This window comes from Chiloscyllium plagiosum, chromosome 31, assembly GCF_004010195.1.
Source record: "Chiloscyllium plagiosum isolate BGI_BamShark_2017 chromosome 31, ASM401019v2, whole genome shotgun sequence".
Taxonomy (NCBI): domain Eukaryota; kingdom Metazoa; phylum Chordata; class Chondrichthyes; order Orectolobiformes; family Hemiscylliidae; genus Chiloscyllium; species Chiloscyllium plagiosum.
The window spans coordinates 38,357,215-38,378,106 of NC_057740.1; the positions used below are offsets into that span (position 1 = coordinate 38,357,215).

General features: G+C 42.2%; 1 protein-coding gene across 2 annotated transcripts in view; it reads right to left on the reverse strand.

The window, feature by feature from the left end:
- Positions 1-6,887: 6,887 nt before the first annotated feature.
- LOC122565438 (beta-1,4-galactosyltransferase 2-like) overlaps positions 6,888-20,892 on the reverse strand; it is a 35,201-nt gene continuing 21,196 nt past the window's right edge. Inside the window, exons 4-6 of one of the 2 annotated variants that reach the window (XM_043721422.1) lie at positions 18,889-19,011; positions 15,154-15,258; positions 6,888-9,916 (exon numbers count right to left, since the gene is read on the reverse strand). In XM_043721422.1, coding sequence (XP_043577357.1) covers positions 9,781-9,916; positions 15,154-15,258; positions 18,889-19,011 — 364 coding nt within the window. In that variant the 3' untranslated portion in view covers positions 6,888-9,780. The remainder of the gene's footprint in view (positions 9,917-15,153; positions 15,259-18,888; positions 19,012-20,892) is intronic. The other variant, XM_043721423.1, reaches the window with a different exon arrangement.

Below are 20,892 nucleotides of genomic sequence, written 5' to 3' on the forward strand. Positions count from 1 at the left end.
ACCTGTAGGAGGTCAGGGGTATGAAAGACTCAGGCTAAGGTACAAAAACATTTTTATTGGCCTGGAATACACAAGGATGTGGTTAACTTTTTGCTGTATGTGTCATGCATGCCAAATGGTAGGTAAGCCACAGGCAGTAATAAAACCAGCCCCTTTGTTGCCAATTCCCACACTTAAAGAACCTTTCACGCGGGTTATAACTGATTGTGTCGATCCCCTCCCGAGAACTAAAAGTGGGAATTGGTACTTGTTGACCATGATGGATGTGTCTCCCAGATTTCTGGAGGCGATTCCATTACGGAGCATCAAGGCAAAAAGTGTGGTAGAGGAGTTAGTAGCTTCCTTCACATGGTATTGACTACCCAGAGAGATTCAGTCAGACCAAGGGTCAAATTTTACTGATAGGCTGTTTGAGGAGGTTACGGTTAGCTTAGTATACAGCACTTTAAATCCAGTGCATCTCATTCTGAATCCCAGGGAGCTTTAGAAAGGTGGCATCAGACCTTGAAGACCATGTTGAGAGCGTACTGTCAGGATTACCCGAATGATTGGGACAAAGGTATCCCATTTGTATTGTTTTACAAATTAGAGATGCTCCAAATGAATCTACTCAGTTCACTCCCTTCGAGTTAATATTTGGGCATGTTCAACAAGGTTCCCCATGGCAGACTGGTTAGCATGATTAGATCTCACGAAATATGGGGAGTACAACCTTTGAGTCTTCTACCTTTGAGCCAGTTCTGTATCCAAATGGCTAGTTCTGAAGAAGAACAAAGTTTCAGTGGACAGAACAATGCCAAGAGGCATTCGACCATTTGAAAGCAATATTAACCACCAAACCAGTTATAGCTACATCAAACTTTTCACAACCTTTTAAAGTCGCCATCGGTGCTAGTGACATAGGAGTTGGAGCTGTACTCCTACAGGAAGATGAGGATGGGATTGAACTGCCAGTTGGTTACTTTTCAAAGAAGATCAACATCCACTGGGGGAACTACTCCATGATCGAAAAAGACTATTGAGTTTGATACTGGCCTTACAACATTTTAATCTGTATGTCATGAACAATGTGTTGGAGACAGTTGTGTACACGGATCAGTCTTCTTACACTCTTAGAATGCTTTAAAGACAAGAATATGAGACTGTTTTGTTTGTGTCTTATGTTACAGACTTTTAATTTAAAAATCATACATATAACAGGTCATAAGAATGTAATCACAGGTGTGTTATTGCGAATTTAACTGATAAAGTTTAGATAAGATGCATCTATCCAATGTTATATATAATAATGGGGAGAAGTTAAGATGAACTTAAAGTTATCTGTAGTAGAAAAAAAATGAAGCCATCATTTCATTATGATGGTTCATTTTTTTCTTGGGGGGGGTTGTTATGAAGATGTACCATACCTTTAAGAGAATGAAGGACTCAGCAAGCACACAGAGTGCTGGAGAATTTACAGTGTAACATTTGGTCCAGCAGCCAGCACAGGTTGAGTTGCTATCGACAAAAATAAACTTGAATTCGGTCAATCAAATTATACCTCAAAATACCAATCAAGTTTGAATTTAGCATTTTGACAATATTGAAAACCAATGAAATAATCTGATGCTTTGGGATTTAAGACTGGGAAAAATTGAACAGTTGAGGGGAGAACTGCCAAGCCACCAGCATGTACAGACTACCCAAAAAATAGCTCTCTTAAAGGTACCTTTATCTATCATCGACCTGTGAAACATAATTCCTAAGAAGAAGAAAATAAGACAGAGGAAGATGCAAGGAGAAGATTCGACAGCTGGCTGGTTTTAAAATTTGAATTTTTTGGTAAATCTTAATTGGGGGTTTTATTGGACTAGTAAAAGATAGGTTAGAGAAAGGAGTTGTAAATAATTGTTAAATAATTATTTTACGTTAGACTTTTAAAAAATAAAGTTGTTAATTTTTACTTTAAATAGTTCTTGGCCTCTCTGATTTTTACAGATTACTGCACGGGATAAACCATTTCTGTTTTCTGATTTAAATGAAGCAGGGAGGCTTACCCCGTGTTGTAAGATTTGTATCTAACTCCCTGCCCTGGGAATGTTTGATGGGGACGCTGTAGAGGGGGCTTTACCCCAGTTTAAAAGAGTAGAAGTAGCTTTTCTGTGTGACTAACCCTGCACTGTGCTGGGAGTATTTTTTGGACAGAGTATAGTGAAAGCTTTACTCTCCGTCTAACAGGGTCGAAAGAGCTTTCAGTTTAAAAAGAGTGGAGAGATTTTTATTCCGTCTCTAACCCTGTGATATACATGTCCTCAGAGTATTTGATGGGGACCGGGTGAAGATAAATTTACTTTCTGCTTAAAGGAGTCAAGGCAGGTTTAATCTGTTTCTAATCCCATGCTGTTCCTGTCCTGAAATGTGTGATGGGGAGTCTCCAGGGTGCTTTACTCTGTATCTAACTCTGGGCTCTATGTCTTTGGGCTGTTTGATGTTGACAGCGTCAGGAAGCTTCGCTCTGTATCTTACGCAGTGTTGTATGTGTCCTGGGATTGTTTGATGGGGACAGTATACAGAAAGCTTTACTTCCTGTTTAAAAGTGTAGAAAAGCTATAGAAAGAATGTTATTAAACTGGAAAGAGTGGAGAAGAAATTTACAAGGATGTTGCCAGGACTCAAAGGTCCGAGTTATAGGGTGAGGTTGGCTAAACTAGCTCTTTTTCTTTCGAGTGAAGGTGACTGAGGTTGGATTTTATATAAGCATATAAGATCATGAGAGGTATGGATAGGGTGAATACATTCAGTCTTTTCCCCAGGTTTGGGGAAATCGAAGAGTAGAGGGCATCGGTTTAAGGTTAGAGAAGAAAGAATAAAGGGGAACCTGATGGGAAGCTTTTTCAGACATAGGGTGGTACGCATATGGAATGAGCTTCCAGTGGAAGTGGTTGAGGTGGGTATATTAACAACATTTAAAAGAATTTTGAACAAATAATGGATAGGAAACGTTTATAAGGATATGGGCCTAATGCAGGGAAATGGGGTGAGCGTGGACGGACATTTTGGTCGGCATGGACCAGTTTGGGCCAAAGGGCCTGTCTCTCTGCTGTAGGACTCTACGCATCTAAAACTGGGTGTGGGGGGTTGCAATGATGGCCGACTGGTAAAAGCACTAAAGGATTAATTCACACACAAGAACAAAGTATTCTAGAAACTCAGCAGGTCTGGCAGCATCTTTACAGAGAGAAACAAGAAATTTTGAGTCCAGAGACATGCTGAATTTCCTCATCAATTTTTATTTCGTTTCAGATCTTCAGCGTCTGCAGTTCTTTGCTATATTAATCCAGAAACTCAGGCTATGTTCTGGGAATCTGGGTTTAAATGCTACCATGGCAGAGGGGGATATTTGAATTCAATTAAAATCTAGAATTAAAAGTCTAATGATGACTGTGAAACTGTTATTGATTGTTAGATAACTCTACCCCTGGATCACTAATATCCTCAGGGAAATGAAAATGCTGTCTTTACCCAGTCTGGCCTACATGTGACTACAGACCCACAGCATTCTGGGAAATAAACACTGGTCTAGCCAGTGATACCCACACCCCATTCATAAATTAAAAAAAACAATTTATTAAAAATATTCCTACCAACCTTTCTACAATCCTGCTGGACAATATTAGTAAGCTAGCAAATTTATAGTATGGATGGAATCCATTTCATCAATTGTCTCTGTCATGGCCTAGAGGGAAATAGCCATTTTAATTCTAATTGCAGCGGTTGGTTGATAGCATTGTCGTTCAAGGCACTCCAAGACTGAGACGTAGGAACAGATGAAGAACTGATGAAGGGCTTTTGCCCGAAACGTCGATTTTCCTGCTTCTCGGATGCTGCCTCACCTGCTGTGCTTTTCCAGCACCACTCTGATCTAGACATAGGAACAGATGTAGGCCAGATGCCTTTTAAATGAAGTGTAGGCTCTGCCTCTTCCTCTTTTCCAGCAGTGGATTCCAGGCTATCACACCCTCTGGATTAAAAATCTATCTACCCGACCTATGTCCTTCAAAATTTCATTCACTGTAATTACACTTTCTCTCAGCCTCCCACGTTTTTAAGGAAACAACTGCCTTTTCTCCAATATTTCCTCATCACTAAAAGTTTTCATTCTTAATGTCCCCCCCACCCTATTGTATTGCCACCTCATCTTCCTGTGATCTACCAACCAGAGATCTGCACAAACGTCTGGCCTAACGCTCTGCTTGGCTGTCAGTCATCCTTTCACCTTTAAGCCAGAAGGTTGTAGGTTTGAGTCCCTCTATTCAGTGACCCAAGCCTTAAGATTTAGGGCATCACTCCCGCTGAGGGAGGTGCTGCACCACATTTTGCACGACAGATTGAATTGAAGTCCCATCACCCCATTCAGGAAGTAAAAATACGAGTGCGGCGGTACTTTTATTAATTCGATGGTGCTTTCTCTGAGAGCTGAAAGTTGTTATCTCTTCAGATGCTCTCCCTGATTTTCCAAATGACCTCATCCTTTATAGCTTCTGACTTATTCATTTCCTTATAATTGGATTGGTCCTAGGTCGTCAAAACCATCTGGTTTAAATTTAATTTGCTTTTGATATCAAAGGGCTTGATTCAAATTGATTGGCTAAATTTGAAGAGACTTGTTGTCGCAGTAAAAATGCTGCTTGGCTGTTCAATACAAAATGTTTCAATTTAGGCTCTTTCTGTACAGCTGCATGTTAAACTGCTGTTCAAATATCAACTCTACGCATTGAGAAAACACAATCTTTTAAAGGGACCATGCAATGCTTTCCCCGCACCAACTTCGCAACAGCACATACTGACTTCCATCAACTGATGAATTGGTATACCGCAGGAACTGTAAAACCTGCGCCCACACCTCCTCCCTCACCTCGATCCAAGGCCCTAAAGGAGCCTTCCACATCCAAAGTTTTACCTGCACATCCACTAATATCATTTATTGTATCCGTTGCTCCCGATGCGGTCTCCCCTACATTGGGGAGACTGGGCGCCTCCCAGCAGAGCGCTTTAGGGAACATCTCCGGGACACCCGCACCATCAACCACACCGCCCCGTGGCCCAACATTTCAACTCCCCCTCCCACTCTGCCGAGGACATGGAGGTCCTGGGCCTCCTTGACTGCTGTTCCCTCACCACCCGACACCTGGAGGAAGAACGCCTCATTTTCCGCCTCGGAACACTTCAACCCCAGGGCATCAATGTGGACTTCAACAGTTTCCTCATTTCCCCTTCCCCCACCTCACCCTCGTTCCAAACTTCCAGCTCAGCACTGTCCCCATGACTTGTCCAGACTTGTCCTACCTGCCTATCTCCTTTTCCACCTATCCACTCCACCCTCTCCTCCCTGACCTATCACCTTCATCCCCTCCCCCACTCACCTATTGTACTCTATGCTACTTTCTCCCCACCCCCACCCTCCTCTCGCTTAACTCCCCACGCTTCAGGCTCTCTGCCTTTATTTCCGATGAAGGGCTTTTGCCCGAAACATCGATTTCGCTGCTCCTCGGATGCTGCCTGAACTGCTGTGCTCTTCCAGCACCACTAATCCAGAATCTGATTTCCAGCATCTGCAGTCATTGTTTTTACCTCCTTTATTCCTCGATATTGAACAACCACTTGGAAGAAGCACTGAGAGTGGCAAGGGGGTGTCGGGGATTTCAATGTCCACCACCATCATCAGCAGTACTACTGATTGAGCTGACTGGGTCCTAAAGGACATAGTTGCTGGACTGGCTCTGTGGCAGGTGGCAAGGGAACCAACAAGAGGGGAAGTATACTTGAACTCATGTTTACCAGTCTGCCGGCTGCAGGTACATCCGTCCATGACAGTATTGGTAAGAGCGACCACCACATAGTCATAATCAGAGAGATGTACAGCACAGAAACAGACCCTTCTGTCCAACGCATCCATGCTGACCAGATATCCTAACCTAATCTAGTCCCATTTGCTAGCATTTGGCCCATATCCCTCTAAACCCTTCCTATTCATATACCCATCCAGATACCTTATAAATGTTGAATTGTACCAGCTCCATCACTTTCTCTGGCAGCTCATTCTACACACACCACCCTTTGCATGTAAAAGTTGCCCCTTAGGTCCCTTTTAAATCCTTCCCCTCTCTTCTTAAACCTTTGCCCTCTAGTTCTGGACTCTCTCACCCTGGGGAAAAGACCTTGGCTATTCACCCTATCCACGCCCTTCATGATATTATAAACTTCTATAAGGTCACTCCTCAGCCTCCACGCTGCAGTGAAAATAGCCCCAGCCTTCCCTTGTAGGTCAAACTCTCCTATGTTGATAACATCTTTGTAAATCTTTCCAAGCTAAAAGGAATGGCTGTAAATTTTCTTATGCCATTTTTGCAGCTCTGCACTTAAAGTGAGACAGGAAACTTGTGCAGCCAATCAATTATTTTGGTACATTTTTCCCAACGTGGCATTGATTTTCCGATATGAGGTCCTCTGTAGGCCATGTTGAACATAAGGAGGCAGTGTCTTAGTTTTCAATGTGTTGGGACCAGCTGTGAACATCAGCTAACCCCTGCAAACATGACTCCTTCCCACACAAGTCTACTCTGTAAAATCATTGAACTTTATTCTCTCCTCCAACGCCCAGCCTACTTATCTGCAGTTTCATATAGAAAGGGCACAACTCGACAAATTTTAATTAAACACACTTTGCATAAAAATGTTTCCTCAACAAACAATAAGTTTGCTGCCATCAGCAAGAAATAATATTTTGTGTTTCAAAGCACATGACTCTCACCCGTTGCAGTGTGCTCCCTTTTCCCTCCCCCAGCTGGAAATTGTTCAGGAGTCTGCAGAGTTTGTCAGACAGCAATCAAACTGGGACTATGCAAAAGTTACACACTTCAAGTTTAATTCCAAAAAGGATACAGTAATAGGTGCATCGAGAACATTCTGTTTATGACATCATTCCCCCCATCCCATCCTACCTTTCCCTCCCTCCTCCAGCAGTGGGCGTAATCCAATGGCTCACTCTCATGCAATGCATTCTGGAAGGGATAACATAATTTAACACTTAAACGGTGCTCAAAAAGAAAAGATGACTCCCTGAAAGTTTCGAAGAGCAGTGTGCAGATGGCACACCAAACCATGTTTCTCGTTAGGCCACAGGGTGATGAAATATCTGCAATTATATTTGTGTTTGATGGGCCGAGAGAGTTGGCTGCAGGGTCCCAGATTCAGTGCTAATCGAAGATATGACCCTATTCACAAGGCCCCAATGTTAGATTTATTTGGATGCATTCAATTCAATTCCAAGTACCTAATTTGGTCTTAAATTAATCAGTCCCAACCAGAGCAGGGTTGACACCATATGATATGGGATAGAGCGGTAAGCTATTCCACCATAGCAAAGGGGATTCTACTGAGGCTGGATTAGAGCAGTTCACTGAGGGTTTACTCTATGTCTAACAAATGAAGCTGATTATCTGATGCTTGAGGTCAAAACCAATCTTGTTCTGTTGCCCAGCACTGACACCCTTTCCTTCAGGAGCACAGGACTTCCATAAAAAGAAACTGCCCAATTTCTTCTCTCTTCCTTTGATCTTGCAGACTCGTGCAACAGTAGTCACCCATGAGCTTTCTTCACATGATGGAAGTCCAGATCCTGTCATTGTCTATACACACGCACACACATATGTGTCCAGTGTTGGTCAGTCACTAAATAGGGAGCAACTGACGGAACCTTGGTTGATCATTCCTCTCCCTAGCCTAGAGATCCACTCCACCCACCCACTACAAAGCCCCTGCTACTGCTATTCCTAGCTAGTATCAAGTTCAGTACGATCGGGGCAGTGGGATCTGGGACCTTTTTAGTTTATTGGCTCGGCTATTTGCTGCTTTAACCAGCTCAGGCCAAATGGGACTGGAATGGAAAGAGGAAATGGTCAGACAGGTCTGTTTTCAAGAGTCCGTTATTACGCTTGTAGAGGCAATGAGTAAGCCTTTTATGGTAGTAACAAAAATGTCCTGTCCCAGAAAGTTGAATTCCAATAAATAAAAGGTCCAGCAAAATTATACAATGAATCCCTACATAAGCCCATTTAAAAATATAATCACCCCCATGTCATTCATTATGCAATTATCATAAAATCTGCACAGTTTCAGCTCCATAGACATGTTGTACGATTGAACTAATATTCTGTTTTACAAGTAATGTTATTTGAAACATTTTTGCAGAGATCTTTGGTTCATATACAAAAAAAATTGTAAATAAAAAGCAGGTTACAAATTGAGCTTTACAATCTAAAATTAACAGAGGTGAGAGAGAAGGAATGGAATTTCCCTGTTAATCATGCAGACTGCAATTATAAGAACAGTATTGCTTTAAAGAATTGGTGGTAAATTTAATTGAGTTTAAAAGGGTTTTGATTTCTGTTTGCCCTTCCCTATCCCAATTAAAGGGATTTGGTTACCATCATGGTTAATGTTGAGAGTGGGTTGAAATGGGGGAGTTAGAACGAAGGGTGTGTCAGTAACATCATTGTACACATAATGCCATTTACAGAATGTTGTAAACAAATGGAATAAAAAGTCAGACAACATAGTTTATAAAAACAGTGCTCGGTTGAAAAGGTGCTCAACTGATCGTTCAGCTGGTAACAGCACTGCTCAGTGAGAGTCTGTCAGCAGATCACAGGTTCAGTCTTGGATCCATGTTGAGTTGGCTCAACTCAACCAACTGCATTATGTTTTCACTACAATTTGGGAAAAACCAATCATGGTTTCCTTCTCCTGATTCCTAGCCAGTGACTCCCCATGTGCCCAGCCACTTGAAGTGAATGAACGAGGGCCAGATCAGCATCAACCATAAAGACCTGTGGTTGGAATAACGCTGTTTTGAGTCTCTTACACTGCGAATGGGCACTTGAGTGAAAGTACTGAAGGATACCAGGTGCCTGTAGAACTGTACGCTGGTGTGAGTCCTAGGAGCTAGTGTGTTGTACAGCCAGGAATGCTAGGGACAACAGCCAAGCCCATGTTGGGCAGTCTTGATGGCGGGAGTGGGGGGGGGGTGGGGGGGGGTGGTCATCATAAGTGATGAAAAGTTCAAACTGCAGGAGAACATCTGCTCCCTGCTACCTACGGGAAGATATTAACTTGGAAGCCAAAATAGGAACTTTGCAAAAAAAAGTCTTTTTTTTTAAAATTGAAATAGCATACCTGAGAGTTTCTATGGACTCTGAAGCAGACAAAGGATTCTCCTTCTTTCCTGGTAGGACTCAAGTTGGTACTAACCCCTGATACAGAATGAAGTTTTAAAGAACAAATACAGGTGTCTCGCTTCAACGAGAAATCTGCCAATCAATTTGTAAACAGCCCAAATGGTTCATTGCTTCTTTCATGCCCAAAATATTAGTGAGAAGTTCAAAAGGGAAGATGGGCAGAATCAATGCAAGACGCCATTTTGAATCTGAGGAGCAGTGCGCACAAGTGAAACATCATTCCTTTGTACTCACACCCCCATGAGTCTTCCTGTTGTCCATGTAGGGTTCAAAACTCTTTCTCTACCAGAGAGAAGCAAACCAGCAACAACACCTCACTTCCCTCAGATTTACAGAAGGAAGAGACAGAATTGAAGACTCTTTTCAAGATGAGGAGACTTCAGTCACAGGACTGCATTCTGTTTTCTTGTTTCAATGTGTGAGCAGTCATCCCAAGCAGCAGCTACACACATATCTTTGGTTAATTCCACTCCAGTTGGAGACAAAAAGGCACATTTCCAGTTCTTTATGATGGAGGCTTTCCAATATCAACTGTTATTTTGGTGAAGAGTTGATTTTTTTCTATCTTGATGAGTGAATATTTCAGAGATATATATCCATCCTGGTTCCTTGTATACTTCATCCGATTATAAACAACATAACTGGGGAGAAAAGAGACCTGAATTTATATGTTGATTTTAAAGTTATTCATTTCTACATTTAACGCCATTGTCTGTAAATAAACTGTAAAGTTAGGTCACTGAACCTCATGTTTCAAAACATACTTTAATGGAATCTTTTTCACTGTTTACTGTATATATGCTCCAGAAAGCCAGTCCTTATTTGTATTACTTATTTACTGAATAAAAAATTACAAACATATCCCTTTTCACCCAGCCTGTTGTAATTTCAATTAAGGTATTTTTAAAAAATCAATCATTTGGACATTGTGGCCATCGCATTTCGAGGTAGGACTTGAACCTGGATCTTCTAATCCAGAGATAAGGACATTATTACAACACAAAACGACCCTTAAATTAAGGATCTTTTCATATGCTCAAGTAAAACCCAATTGATTCCCTCCACCTGCATGTAATTAATCACAAATTTATATACAGTGAACACTACCCTTAAAGATCTTTGCAAGTAAATTAATCATTTGGAAAACATGGGTGATCTACTGGTGATGGTTAATAGATAAAATAAAATCACAGGTGATGGGCAAAAATAATTCACTTGTAAGAGCACGTCTGGATATACAAGTTAACACCCTTTTCCCCTTAAAATCTCCCATTATCTTGAACCACACAGTCTTCATAATTCTTATGCAGAATGTAACACACTGTCATTTACCCACCTGCACCGCACCGCACTGCACCACCCCCCCCGTTTGGAATTTGATGCCGGGGCATCGAATTTGTGGAGGGAAGATGCCCATCAATGTTCTACTGTCACTAAGCCAGTTGCAGAAAGGTTGAAGATTGCCTTTTAAACCCCTGCTGAATCTGGCCCTTACGTGGGCCTATCCAGCCTCGAGATGAGACCCACAGCATATACATTCAATTCTGTTGACTTTGTTCTAAAGCACTTTTTCCTCTTTTCCCAATCTCTTTCAGCAAGCCCTTTCAGACCATGGCCATACCTGCACTATGTTGTCACTTACACAGGTCCTTCAAGACCCTCTGACATTAACCTCACCACCTTCCTGTCTGCTTGGTTTTACCTCCCAGTCTCTTCTTCCTCAGGCAGCTGAGGAAATTTGGCATGACAGCGAATACCCTTGCCAACTTTTATAGGTGCACCATCGAGAGCATTCTGTCTGGATGTATCACTACCTGCTATGGCAACTGTACCATTCAAGATCAGAGATGGTTACAGAGAGTGGTGAACTCAGCCCGGACAATCACAAAGGCCGACCTCCCATCTATAGAATCCATCTATCAGGCCCACCGCCAAGGAAAGGCCGCCAGCATTCTCAAAGATGCATCCCACCCTGGCAATGTTCTTCTACAACGTCTACCATCGGGGAGAAGGTACAGAAGCCTGAACACATGCACCAGCCGGTTTCAAAACAGTTTCTATCCGACAGTTATTAGAATACTGAATGGACTCTCAAATTCTTAACATTCACCTGTACCTGTTTTTTGTTTTTGCTGCTGTTTACCTATTATTTACTCATCTATGCTACTTAACTATTTGATCTGCCTGTATTGCTAGCAAGACAAAGCTTTTCACCGTGCCTCGGTACATGTGACAATCAATTCAATGCCTCACGCCCATCTCCTGGGGAGCCACCTTTGGGTGTTTGGTTACATTAACCCATTAATTAAGGGCACCAGGTGCGGCTGAGGCAGCATATGGCTTTACTTTTTATCATGTTAATGATAATGGTTTAATAATTGCTCATCAGGGATTGATTAATTCTGCGGGTGAGTTTATTCAAAATAATAAAACACAGACGTTACAAAAGACAGTAACTGACTTATGTGTGTGTGCAGCCTGCACACTGACACCTAGACTAACTTAGTTAAAAATCACATAACACCAAGTCAGCTATTTGAAGCAGTCCAACCTGGTTTTGTGTGATTTTTAACTTTGTCTACCCCAATCCAACATTGGCACCTCCACATCATAGATTAACTTATAGGCAAAAGTGAGGACTGCAGATGCTGGAGATCAGAGTCAAGTTTAGAGTGGTGTTGGAAAAGCACAACAGGTCAGGCAGCATCCGAGGAGCAGGAGAATCGGGCCAAAGCCCTTCATCAGGACTGAAGGCAGGGAGCCTCCTTGGTGGAGAGACAAATGGGAGGAGGGTGGGGCTGGTGAGAAGGTAGCAAAGAGTACAATAGGTGGATGGATGTGGGGATGAAGGTGATAGGTTGGAGAGGAGGGTGGAGCAGATTGGTGGGAAGGAAGATGGACAGGTAGGACAGATCATGAAGGTGGTGCTGAGCTGGAAAGTTGGAACTGGGGTAAGGTGGGGGGAGGGGAAAGGAGGAAACTGGTGAAGTCCACTTTGATTCCCTGGGGTTGAAGTGTTCTGAGGCAAATTAACGATGCAGATTCACAATCTTGCATGCACACAGCACATGGAATTCCTAAAGGTGAAGTCTCTTAAAGGCAAGCTAGAGAGGCAACAATCTCAGGCTGTGTCCAACTTGCAGTGGATCAGCACCCAGGAGGCAGGCTGTCCAATGAAGTGGCACATGAGCCCAGTTTGTCAGAGGTTTGAGGGAGAGAATAAGACAGGGTTTCTGTCCACCAGTATCCAATGAGCTCTCTGCTCAAACATCCACCGATATTTGGATATGCTTGGTTTCCGCCAAGCTGCCTTCTCCATGACAACAGTCAGACAAAGCTCAGATGCTGGAGCAAGTACTGGAGAGCTGCAGGTGCCCATGGTATGAAATCTGAAAGGAAAAGCAGGAACCTTCTGGGGCACTGTCAGTGAATGCTGCAAAGGGGCACAGAATGAATCAGAAGGGAAGTAAAATGAGGAAAGCTGTGACAAAGATAACATAATCTTTCCATGGGGGTCAATCATTTTCATAAGAAATGGTCAGTTTTATAGTGGGGTGGGGGTGGGATAAAGAGCAGTGAGGAGAAACAACCACTATCTTACCTACCTAGTGACCTTTTGTAGGTGTACAGAAAAGAGGAGCAGGAGCAGGCCATTTGGCCGCCCTTTGAGGCTGCTCCACCATTGAATATGGTCATAGCAGATCTTCTACATCAAGGCCACTTACCCACATTATCCCTCTGTGTCCTGATATCTTGGAGGTTGAGAAATCTATCATTGATTCATCTTGCATACCCTCACTGACTGAGCCTCCACAGTGTAGAGAATTCCCAATATTCCTCAGTCTCCAAATAAAGCAATTCCTCGTCATCTCAGTCCTAAATGGCCTGCCTCTTATTCTGAGCCAAGATTAGAGTGCTGCTAGAAACGCACAGCAGGTCAGGCAGCATCCGAGGAGCAGGAAAATCGACATTTTGGGCAGGAGCCCTTCATCGAGAATGATGCTGGGACCCTGGGGGGTGGAGAGATAAATGCGAGGGGTTGGGTGGGGAGAAGGTAGCTGGGAGTGCAATAGGTGGATGGAGGAAAGGGTAATGGTGATAGGTCGGAGGGGAGGGTGGAGCGGATAGTGGGAAGGAAGATTGACAGGTGGAACAGGCCGTGAGGATGGTGCTGAGCTGGAAGGTTGGAACTGGGATAAGGTGGGGGGGGGAGGGGAAATGAGGAAACTGGTGAAGTCCAGTTCCTTGTTCTAATTGCCCCCAGCTGAATGCAACACCCTTCCTTATGAGGCCTGTAAGAATTGAGGGCTTAAGTGAGATTATTTGACAATACAGGCTCAGTCTCTCCTCTGAGGACAATTCTGCCATCTGTAGAATCAGTCTGGTGACCTTTCATGGCACTGGCTGTGAATGATAAACATGTCCTTCTTTGGGTGAGGAGGTAAAAACTGTACACAATACATGGGGTGTGGTCTCACCAAAGTCCTGTACAATTTAGGCAAGATATTTCTATTATTTTACTCAATTCCTCTTGCAATAAAGGCCAACATACCTTTTGCCTTCAATGCTCGCTGCATTGAACATTAGCTTTCACTGACTCGGGAACAAAGACATTGGATGAGTTCCTACTTGGCACTAGTTGTGAAGTCTAGCTTTTTCCAACACAATGGCACATTTTGAGCAGCCTGCACTGACACAGCAATCTCTAAAAACATGTTGATAACCGAAACAACTTGTTGCAGATAAACATCCAAATTCCCTTTATGTTCAGCCAAAATAGCACTGCAGATCAAAAGAGGAGGTACATGGACTGCTGATCTAATGTCTGATTGAAGACATGGGTTTTAAGGGGGGTGTAATAAAGGAGGGAAAGAGCTGAAGAGATTCAGGGAGGGAACAACAGAGGTCACAGTGGGAGGCTGTGGCCAAAGGTGGAGCAAATGGAGTGTAAGAGATACAGACAAAAGAAAGCTTTTTGAATTAGAGGTGGTTGTGATTATAATGGAATGAGGGAAAAGGACAAGAATTTTAGATATGAAGCATATAAACATACAAAGTAGAAGCAGGAATAGACCGCACAAAGTCTCGAGCCCCCTCACCATTCATTAAGATCACATCTGATCAGATTTGTTCACATTTCCACCACCACCCTGAAAACCTTTCACGCACTCGCTTACCCCAAGAATCTATCTCTACCACTGCCTCGTAATATTCAAAGACCCTGTCTCTATTGTCTTTCAAGGAAGAGAGTTACAAGGTTTTGCATCAAACCCATCAGGATCTCTTGGGTGACTGCCATCAACAAAGGGTTTGGAAAATCATTCACAGGATGAAGCTTAGACCAGCATTTATTGCTCTTCTCTAATTGCCCAGGAGGCAGTTAAAAATCAGCCACATTACTACGGGTCTGGAGTCACATGTAGGCCAGACGGGGCAAGGATGGCAGATTTCCTTCCCTGAAGGAATTAGTGAACCAGGTAGATTTTTCCAACAATCGACAATGGTTTCATGGTCATTGTTAGACTCTTAATTCCAGATTTTTATTGAATTCAACTGTCACCATTTGCCGTGGTGGGATTTGAACCTGGATCCCCAGAACATAACCTGGGTCTCGGATTATTAGCCTGAAGATGACAATGGCATGGACAGTGACTTCAGTAAATGCACTGAGGCAGTAGCAAAACAGGGTGATGTTAAGGAGGATGAAAATAGATGCCACTGTAAACACTACATAAACATCACAAATACTTGCACCCTTGTAACACTTGCCACTGTGTAATGACAAATACCTCCATTCTGCTGTATCAAAGTAATGATTCTGACCTCCAGTATCACTACTCTTTCACCCTCATGTGCAAAGTGACAATTTTTGACTCACTTTTTCTCATTGACCTCATTCCCTTTGTCTCTCTGATGCCGTATCATTTTGGTTCTTCCAATGTTGCGATCGGGTCGATCAACTGACATCCCACTCAGTGTTACTCTATGAGAGAAAGAACAAAGACACTTTCTTAGTACGCGGTCTGATAAGCATTATTTAACTCCTCATTTCAATAACACCACCACCAAATCCCATTTCTGTAGCATTCTGTTATGTGTTTGGATTCAAGACAGACTAGTGCTCACTAATTGTGCCCAGCCAAGACTGAGATCCATAGCAATTTTTGAGAAGATTTGTAGTTCAGGCTGATGATAAGTATGTAAGTTAGCTCGCTGAGGTGGAAGGTTTGTTTTCAGACATTTCGTCACCACGACTAGGGAGCATCACCAGTGAGAGTCTCCGGTGAAGCGCTGATGGTATGTCCCGCCTCTCTATTTACAGGTCTTGGTTTCTTAAGGTGGATGACGTCATTTCCGGTTCTTTTTTTTCAAGGGAAGGTAGATGGGATCTAAATCGATGTGTTTATTGATGGAGGTCTGGTTAGAATGCATGTGTTGTCCTAGCCAAAGTGATATCCTTCTTTGTCTGTATGTATAGAAACTAGTGATAGTGGGTCGTGTCTTTTTGTGGCCAGTCGGTGTTCATGTATCCTGGTGGCAAGTTTCCTGCTTGTTTGTCCGATGTATTTTTTTCCTCCACAGTTCTTGCAAGGTATTTTGTAAATGATGCTAGTTTTGCTGGTTGTATCTAAAAGATCCTTTATAGGAGACTACAAGCATCGAGGAATTTGGGGATAGTATAAGAAGGTGTGGAGTTTACATATAATCTGTGATCAGCCATGATCTAACTGAATGCAGAACAGGCTTACTGGATCATCCAACCTATTCCAGTTTGAATGACCTACATAAAATCTAACAAGTGGGAACTAGGTTAGGCCACTTTTGGAATACTGCATTCAATTCTGGTCTCGCTGCTGTAGGAAGGATGTTGTTAAACAGAGAAGGTTTACAGGATGTTGCAAGGGTTGGAGGGTTTGAGCTATGGGGGGGCTGAACAGGCTGGGGTTATTTTCCCCGGAGCGTCAGACGCTGAGGGGTGACCTTACAGAAGTTTATAAAATCATGAGGGGTATAGACAGGATGAATAGACAATGTTTTTTCCCTAGGGTGGGAGAGTCCAAAACTAGACAGCACAGGTTTAAGGAGAGAGGGGAAAGATTTAAAAGGGACAGAAGGAGAAACTTTTTCATGCAGAGGGTGGTGCGTGTATGGACCGAGCTACCAGAGGCCTGTACAATTACAACATTTAAAAGGCATCTGGGTGGGTACCTGAATAGAAAGGGCCAAATGCTGGGACTAGATTAATTTAAAATTTAACATGGGCACGTTTTTTCTGTGCTGTACAACTTTGTGACTCAATAACTGGAACGTTTATCATTTAACAAACTAGCAAATAGGCTGTTCGAAAGAAACAAAAACAGAGAATTGTAGATGCTGGAGATCTGAGGAAAAAACAGAAACGGCTAGAGAAACTCAGCAAATCTGGCAGTATCTGTAGAGAGAAAGCAGAGTTAATATTTCGAGTCTGATGACTCTGCTGAAAGAATTGTCTCTTCCATGAGCCACAAATGATGTGTTTTCACACTTTCTTAATCACTGGTTATTTTTATTACTTTGGCCTGGAGTCTGGCACCTTGGTACACAGTTAACAACAGGTCACTGGAATGCTTTATGGACAAAGTAGATGTGTTTACACTAATTAGAGGGGGTACTGTGTTTGAGAAGGGGCATCCCCAGCTTACAAAGCATAAAGATTAGTGGCATTGCAGAATAACAATTTAGATAATGACACCCAGAGTGCAATAGGAAGGGATAGAGTGTACAAGCTTTTAAGAAAGCAGTAAATAGGGTCAAAGGGGAATATGGGGAGGCAGCAAAATTAATGGCTCTTAAGTGTGCACAGCATTCTAAAGAATATAAATGAATTAATGACACAAGTATCAAGTAATGGGTATGATCTTGCTGCTATTACAAAGACACAGTTTAAAGGAAATCAAATCGAGGATCTACCTATGCAGGGTTATTTCGAAACTACAAGCTGGAAGAGGTGGGGTAGCTTTGTTTAAATACAATCAGAAGAAATGATCTGTATTAGTAGATCCAAAATGAGCGGAACTAAAAAATAACAAGGGAAGAATTTATTGGTCAGCATAGACTACAGGCCCCATAATATTAGCTATTCTGTACGCTACAGAATAGCTTAGAAGACAACAAGGGCATGTAAATAAGACATTACATTAGTTGTGAGTGATATTAATCTTCACGTATATTGAAGAAATCAAATCGGCAGAGGTAGCCATGAAGAGTCTATGTGGATCCAACTGGGAATCAGGCTATTTTGGATCTGATTGATTTAAAGATCTCAGATAAAAGATTCCCTAGGAAACAGTGCCCGTAATAAGGTAGAATTAAGCATTCAGTTTGAGAAAGCGAAACGTAGTTTATGAACAACTGTGTTAAACTTAGATAAGGCTAATTAGCTAGTGATAAACGAAGAGTAGGCTGGTGTGGATTGAGAATGCAGATTAGCAGAAAAGATGGTAAAGGAACAATGATAGAGTCTTTGTGCATGAATCACAAAAAGCTAGCTCCAAGTTCAGTAGGTAGATGGAAGGCAAATGGACTGTTGGCCTTCAGACAAAGGGAATGGAATATAAAAATACAGAGGTCTTGTTAAAACTATATAAGGCACTGGTTAGACCACACCTAGAATATTATGAACAGTGTTGAACACTTTATCTAAGGAAAGATATACCGACAAAGTAGGCAGTGCAGTGCATATTCACTAGGCTAACACCAGTTTTGGAAGGATTTTCTCAAGTGGAGAAGTTGAGTAGGTTGGGCTTGCACTAATTAATGTTTAGAAGTATGACAAAACTCCTTATTGAAACATATAAGATTTTTCCAGGGCTTAACAGGGTTGATGTGGAGAGGTTGCTTCCTCTGTGAGACAGTCTATAACCACAGGGCATAATCTCAGTATAAGTGGTCATCAATTTAAGGCAGAGATGAGGATGATTTGTTTTTCTCTCAGGGAATGTTTTCTGTCCTGCAGAGGGTTGTAGAGCCTGGGTCGTCAAGTATCTTCAAGGCTGAGACAGACAGATTTTTAATCAGGAAGGGAATCAAGGCTAATGGGGACAAGGCAGGCAGGAAAGTGGAGTTGAGGATTATCAGATCAGACACAAACTTATTGAATGGTGGAGCTAACTCACTGAGCTAAATGGCGTATGCAGTGATATAATAATGACATCATGAGCATGTCCCTTAAAAGCAACAGAAACAGAAATTGCTGTTGAAACTCAGCAGGTCTGGCAGCATCCGAGGAGAGAACCCAGAGAGAACACTTCGGGTCTGGTGACTCTTCATCAGATCTGAGCTCACCTACAATTTTAGGTTTGTTTCAGATCTCTGGCATCTGCAGTTCTCAGTTTTATTCCTTTAAAGCTGTGAGATATCAAACAGCACACTAAACTCTGTAATCTTCCCAAGTTAATACACGTTGCAATTCTTATACAAAGTTGTTGCGACTGAGTTTCATCTATCCAAAGTCTATAATGTTAATAAAGGAAGATGAAAATGAGATGATTGTACTCAAATCTAAAGAGTAAGTCCCATCTGGAAGTTCAATAAACATCACTTTGCCAGTTTTAAAAAGTCTGCTTTATTTTACCTCTTGTATGTGTCGTCATCTTCAGTCCCCCAACCCCAGTAATTGTTGGAGAAACCATTTATTTTTAAGTACTGCTCTTTTGTGAATGCCACAACTCCTCCAAAATATCCTGTGTATGGCAACCTGGATCAAAACAGAGACACAGAAATGAGGTAAAGGTGCAAAGCTCAATCAGGCCACATTGCGTGCAAGTTTCTGCCTCCTGAAATAGTCTTGATAAATCAAGTTTTGAGAAAATATGGAGCTCAGGTTGAGGTTCTGGTTGTCGGTTTGCTCACTGAGCTGGAAGGTTCGTTTTCAGACACAGTCGTCCCAGTTGAAGTGGTATGTACCTCATCTGTATGTAAGGATACAGGCAGAAAACTAGCCACCAGGATACATGAACATCAACTAGCCACAAAAAGACATGACCCACTCTCACTCATATCGTTACATACGGATAAGGAAGGACACCACTTCGACTGGGACAACACATCCATCTTAGGACAAGCCAAACAGAGACACGCACAAGAATTCCTAGAAGCATGACATTCTAACCAGAACTCTACAACAAACACATTGACTTGGATCCCATTTACCACCCTCTGAGAAAAAGAACAGGAAACGACTTCACCACAGGAAATTATGTCACCACAGGAAATGACATAACCAGCCCAAGGAAACTCAGACATATAAATAGAAAGTGGGTTACACCACCAGTGCTTCATTCGCAGGCTCACTGAAAATGTTACCTAGTAGGGTGATGAAATGTCTGAAAACGAACCTTCCAGCTCAGTGAGAAAACCTACATCCAGAAACTCAACCTGAGCTACAAATCTTCTCAAAACTTGCTAACACCTATGGGCACAATATGTTAAAACTGGCCCAAAAATGGGAAACCAATGCCATCCAACAGAGCGACACCCACAAACAGCTGCACTTCCTGTACAAATGCCTAAGGAAACAGGTGCTACCTAAATGTCTTAAATATAAACTTCTGCTAACCAAAAGAATAGCAGAGCAAAACGGCTGCAGAATGCTAAAAGAAATGATTAACGATGACCACAACAGACTCTGTAAGTACAACTGCGAAACTTTGTATCAAAAATCTTTACTCACTAATGCAACAGACACAATACATCAAGCCATAGATATTAGACAGCGACAAACACAGAAAATGAAAAAAACTAGACAACCTTACACAAAATAACAATACCGAGAACACAGAAGCATGGATAAAAAAACCTATCTGACCGACCCTTAACAGACACTGAAAAAGCCGCCTTAGTAAGTGGATTAAATTACAACTTCCAGGATGTGGATAAGAAACATTTCTTAGCAGCATTAGAAACAACACTGAAAGACAACTAACTCACAGAAGAAACCCAACAAACCATCAGACAGACAGTCACACCAACATTAAACAGGAAAATGGAAGGAAACACACTCAATAGACAAGAAAAGAAAGCACTAAAAAGACTAAAAAAAATTAAAATATTATCTTACCTGCAGACAAAGGACGCTTGACAGTCATCTTAAATCAAAGAGACTACATTGAAAAGCAAATGCACTACTTGCAGATACCAACACTTATCAACAAGTAGCGATAGACCCAACCCCACAACTAGAGAACCGAATCACAGCCCTACTCAAAAGGCATCAGAAATCGGGAGAAATAAATAAGACTGACTTGCAAAGAATGAAACCAGATGGATCCAACATACCATGCTTCTACAGATTACCCAAAATTGACAAACCTGAGACCCATAGTCTCACTACCTGGAACACCAACTTACAGACTGGCCAAGGAGCTACACCAAAGACTAAAACACTTAGTTGAAGACTCAGACCACTCCATCTACTCCACCCAAAAATTCCTGAAGACCATCAAAGACACCAAGATAAAAGAAGATGAAATAATGGTCTCCTTTGATGTAACAGCCCTGTTCACATCCATCAACATCAACCTGGCCAAGGAAACACTGACAACACTATTAGAAGACCCAAAGACACATATACCAAACA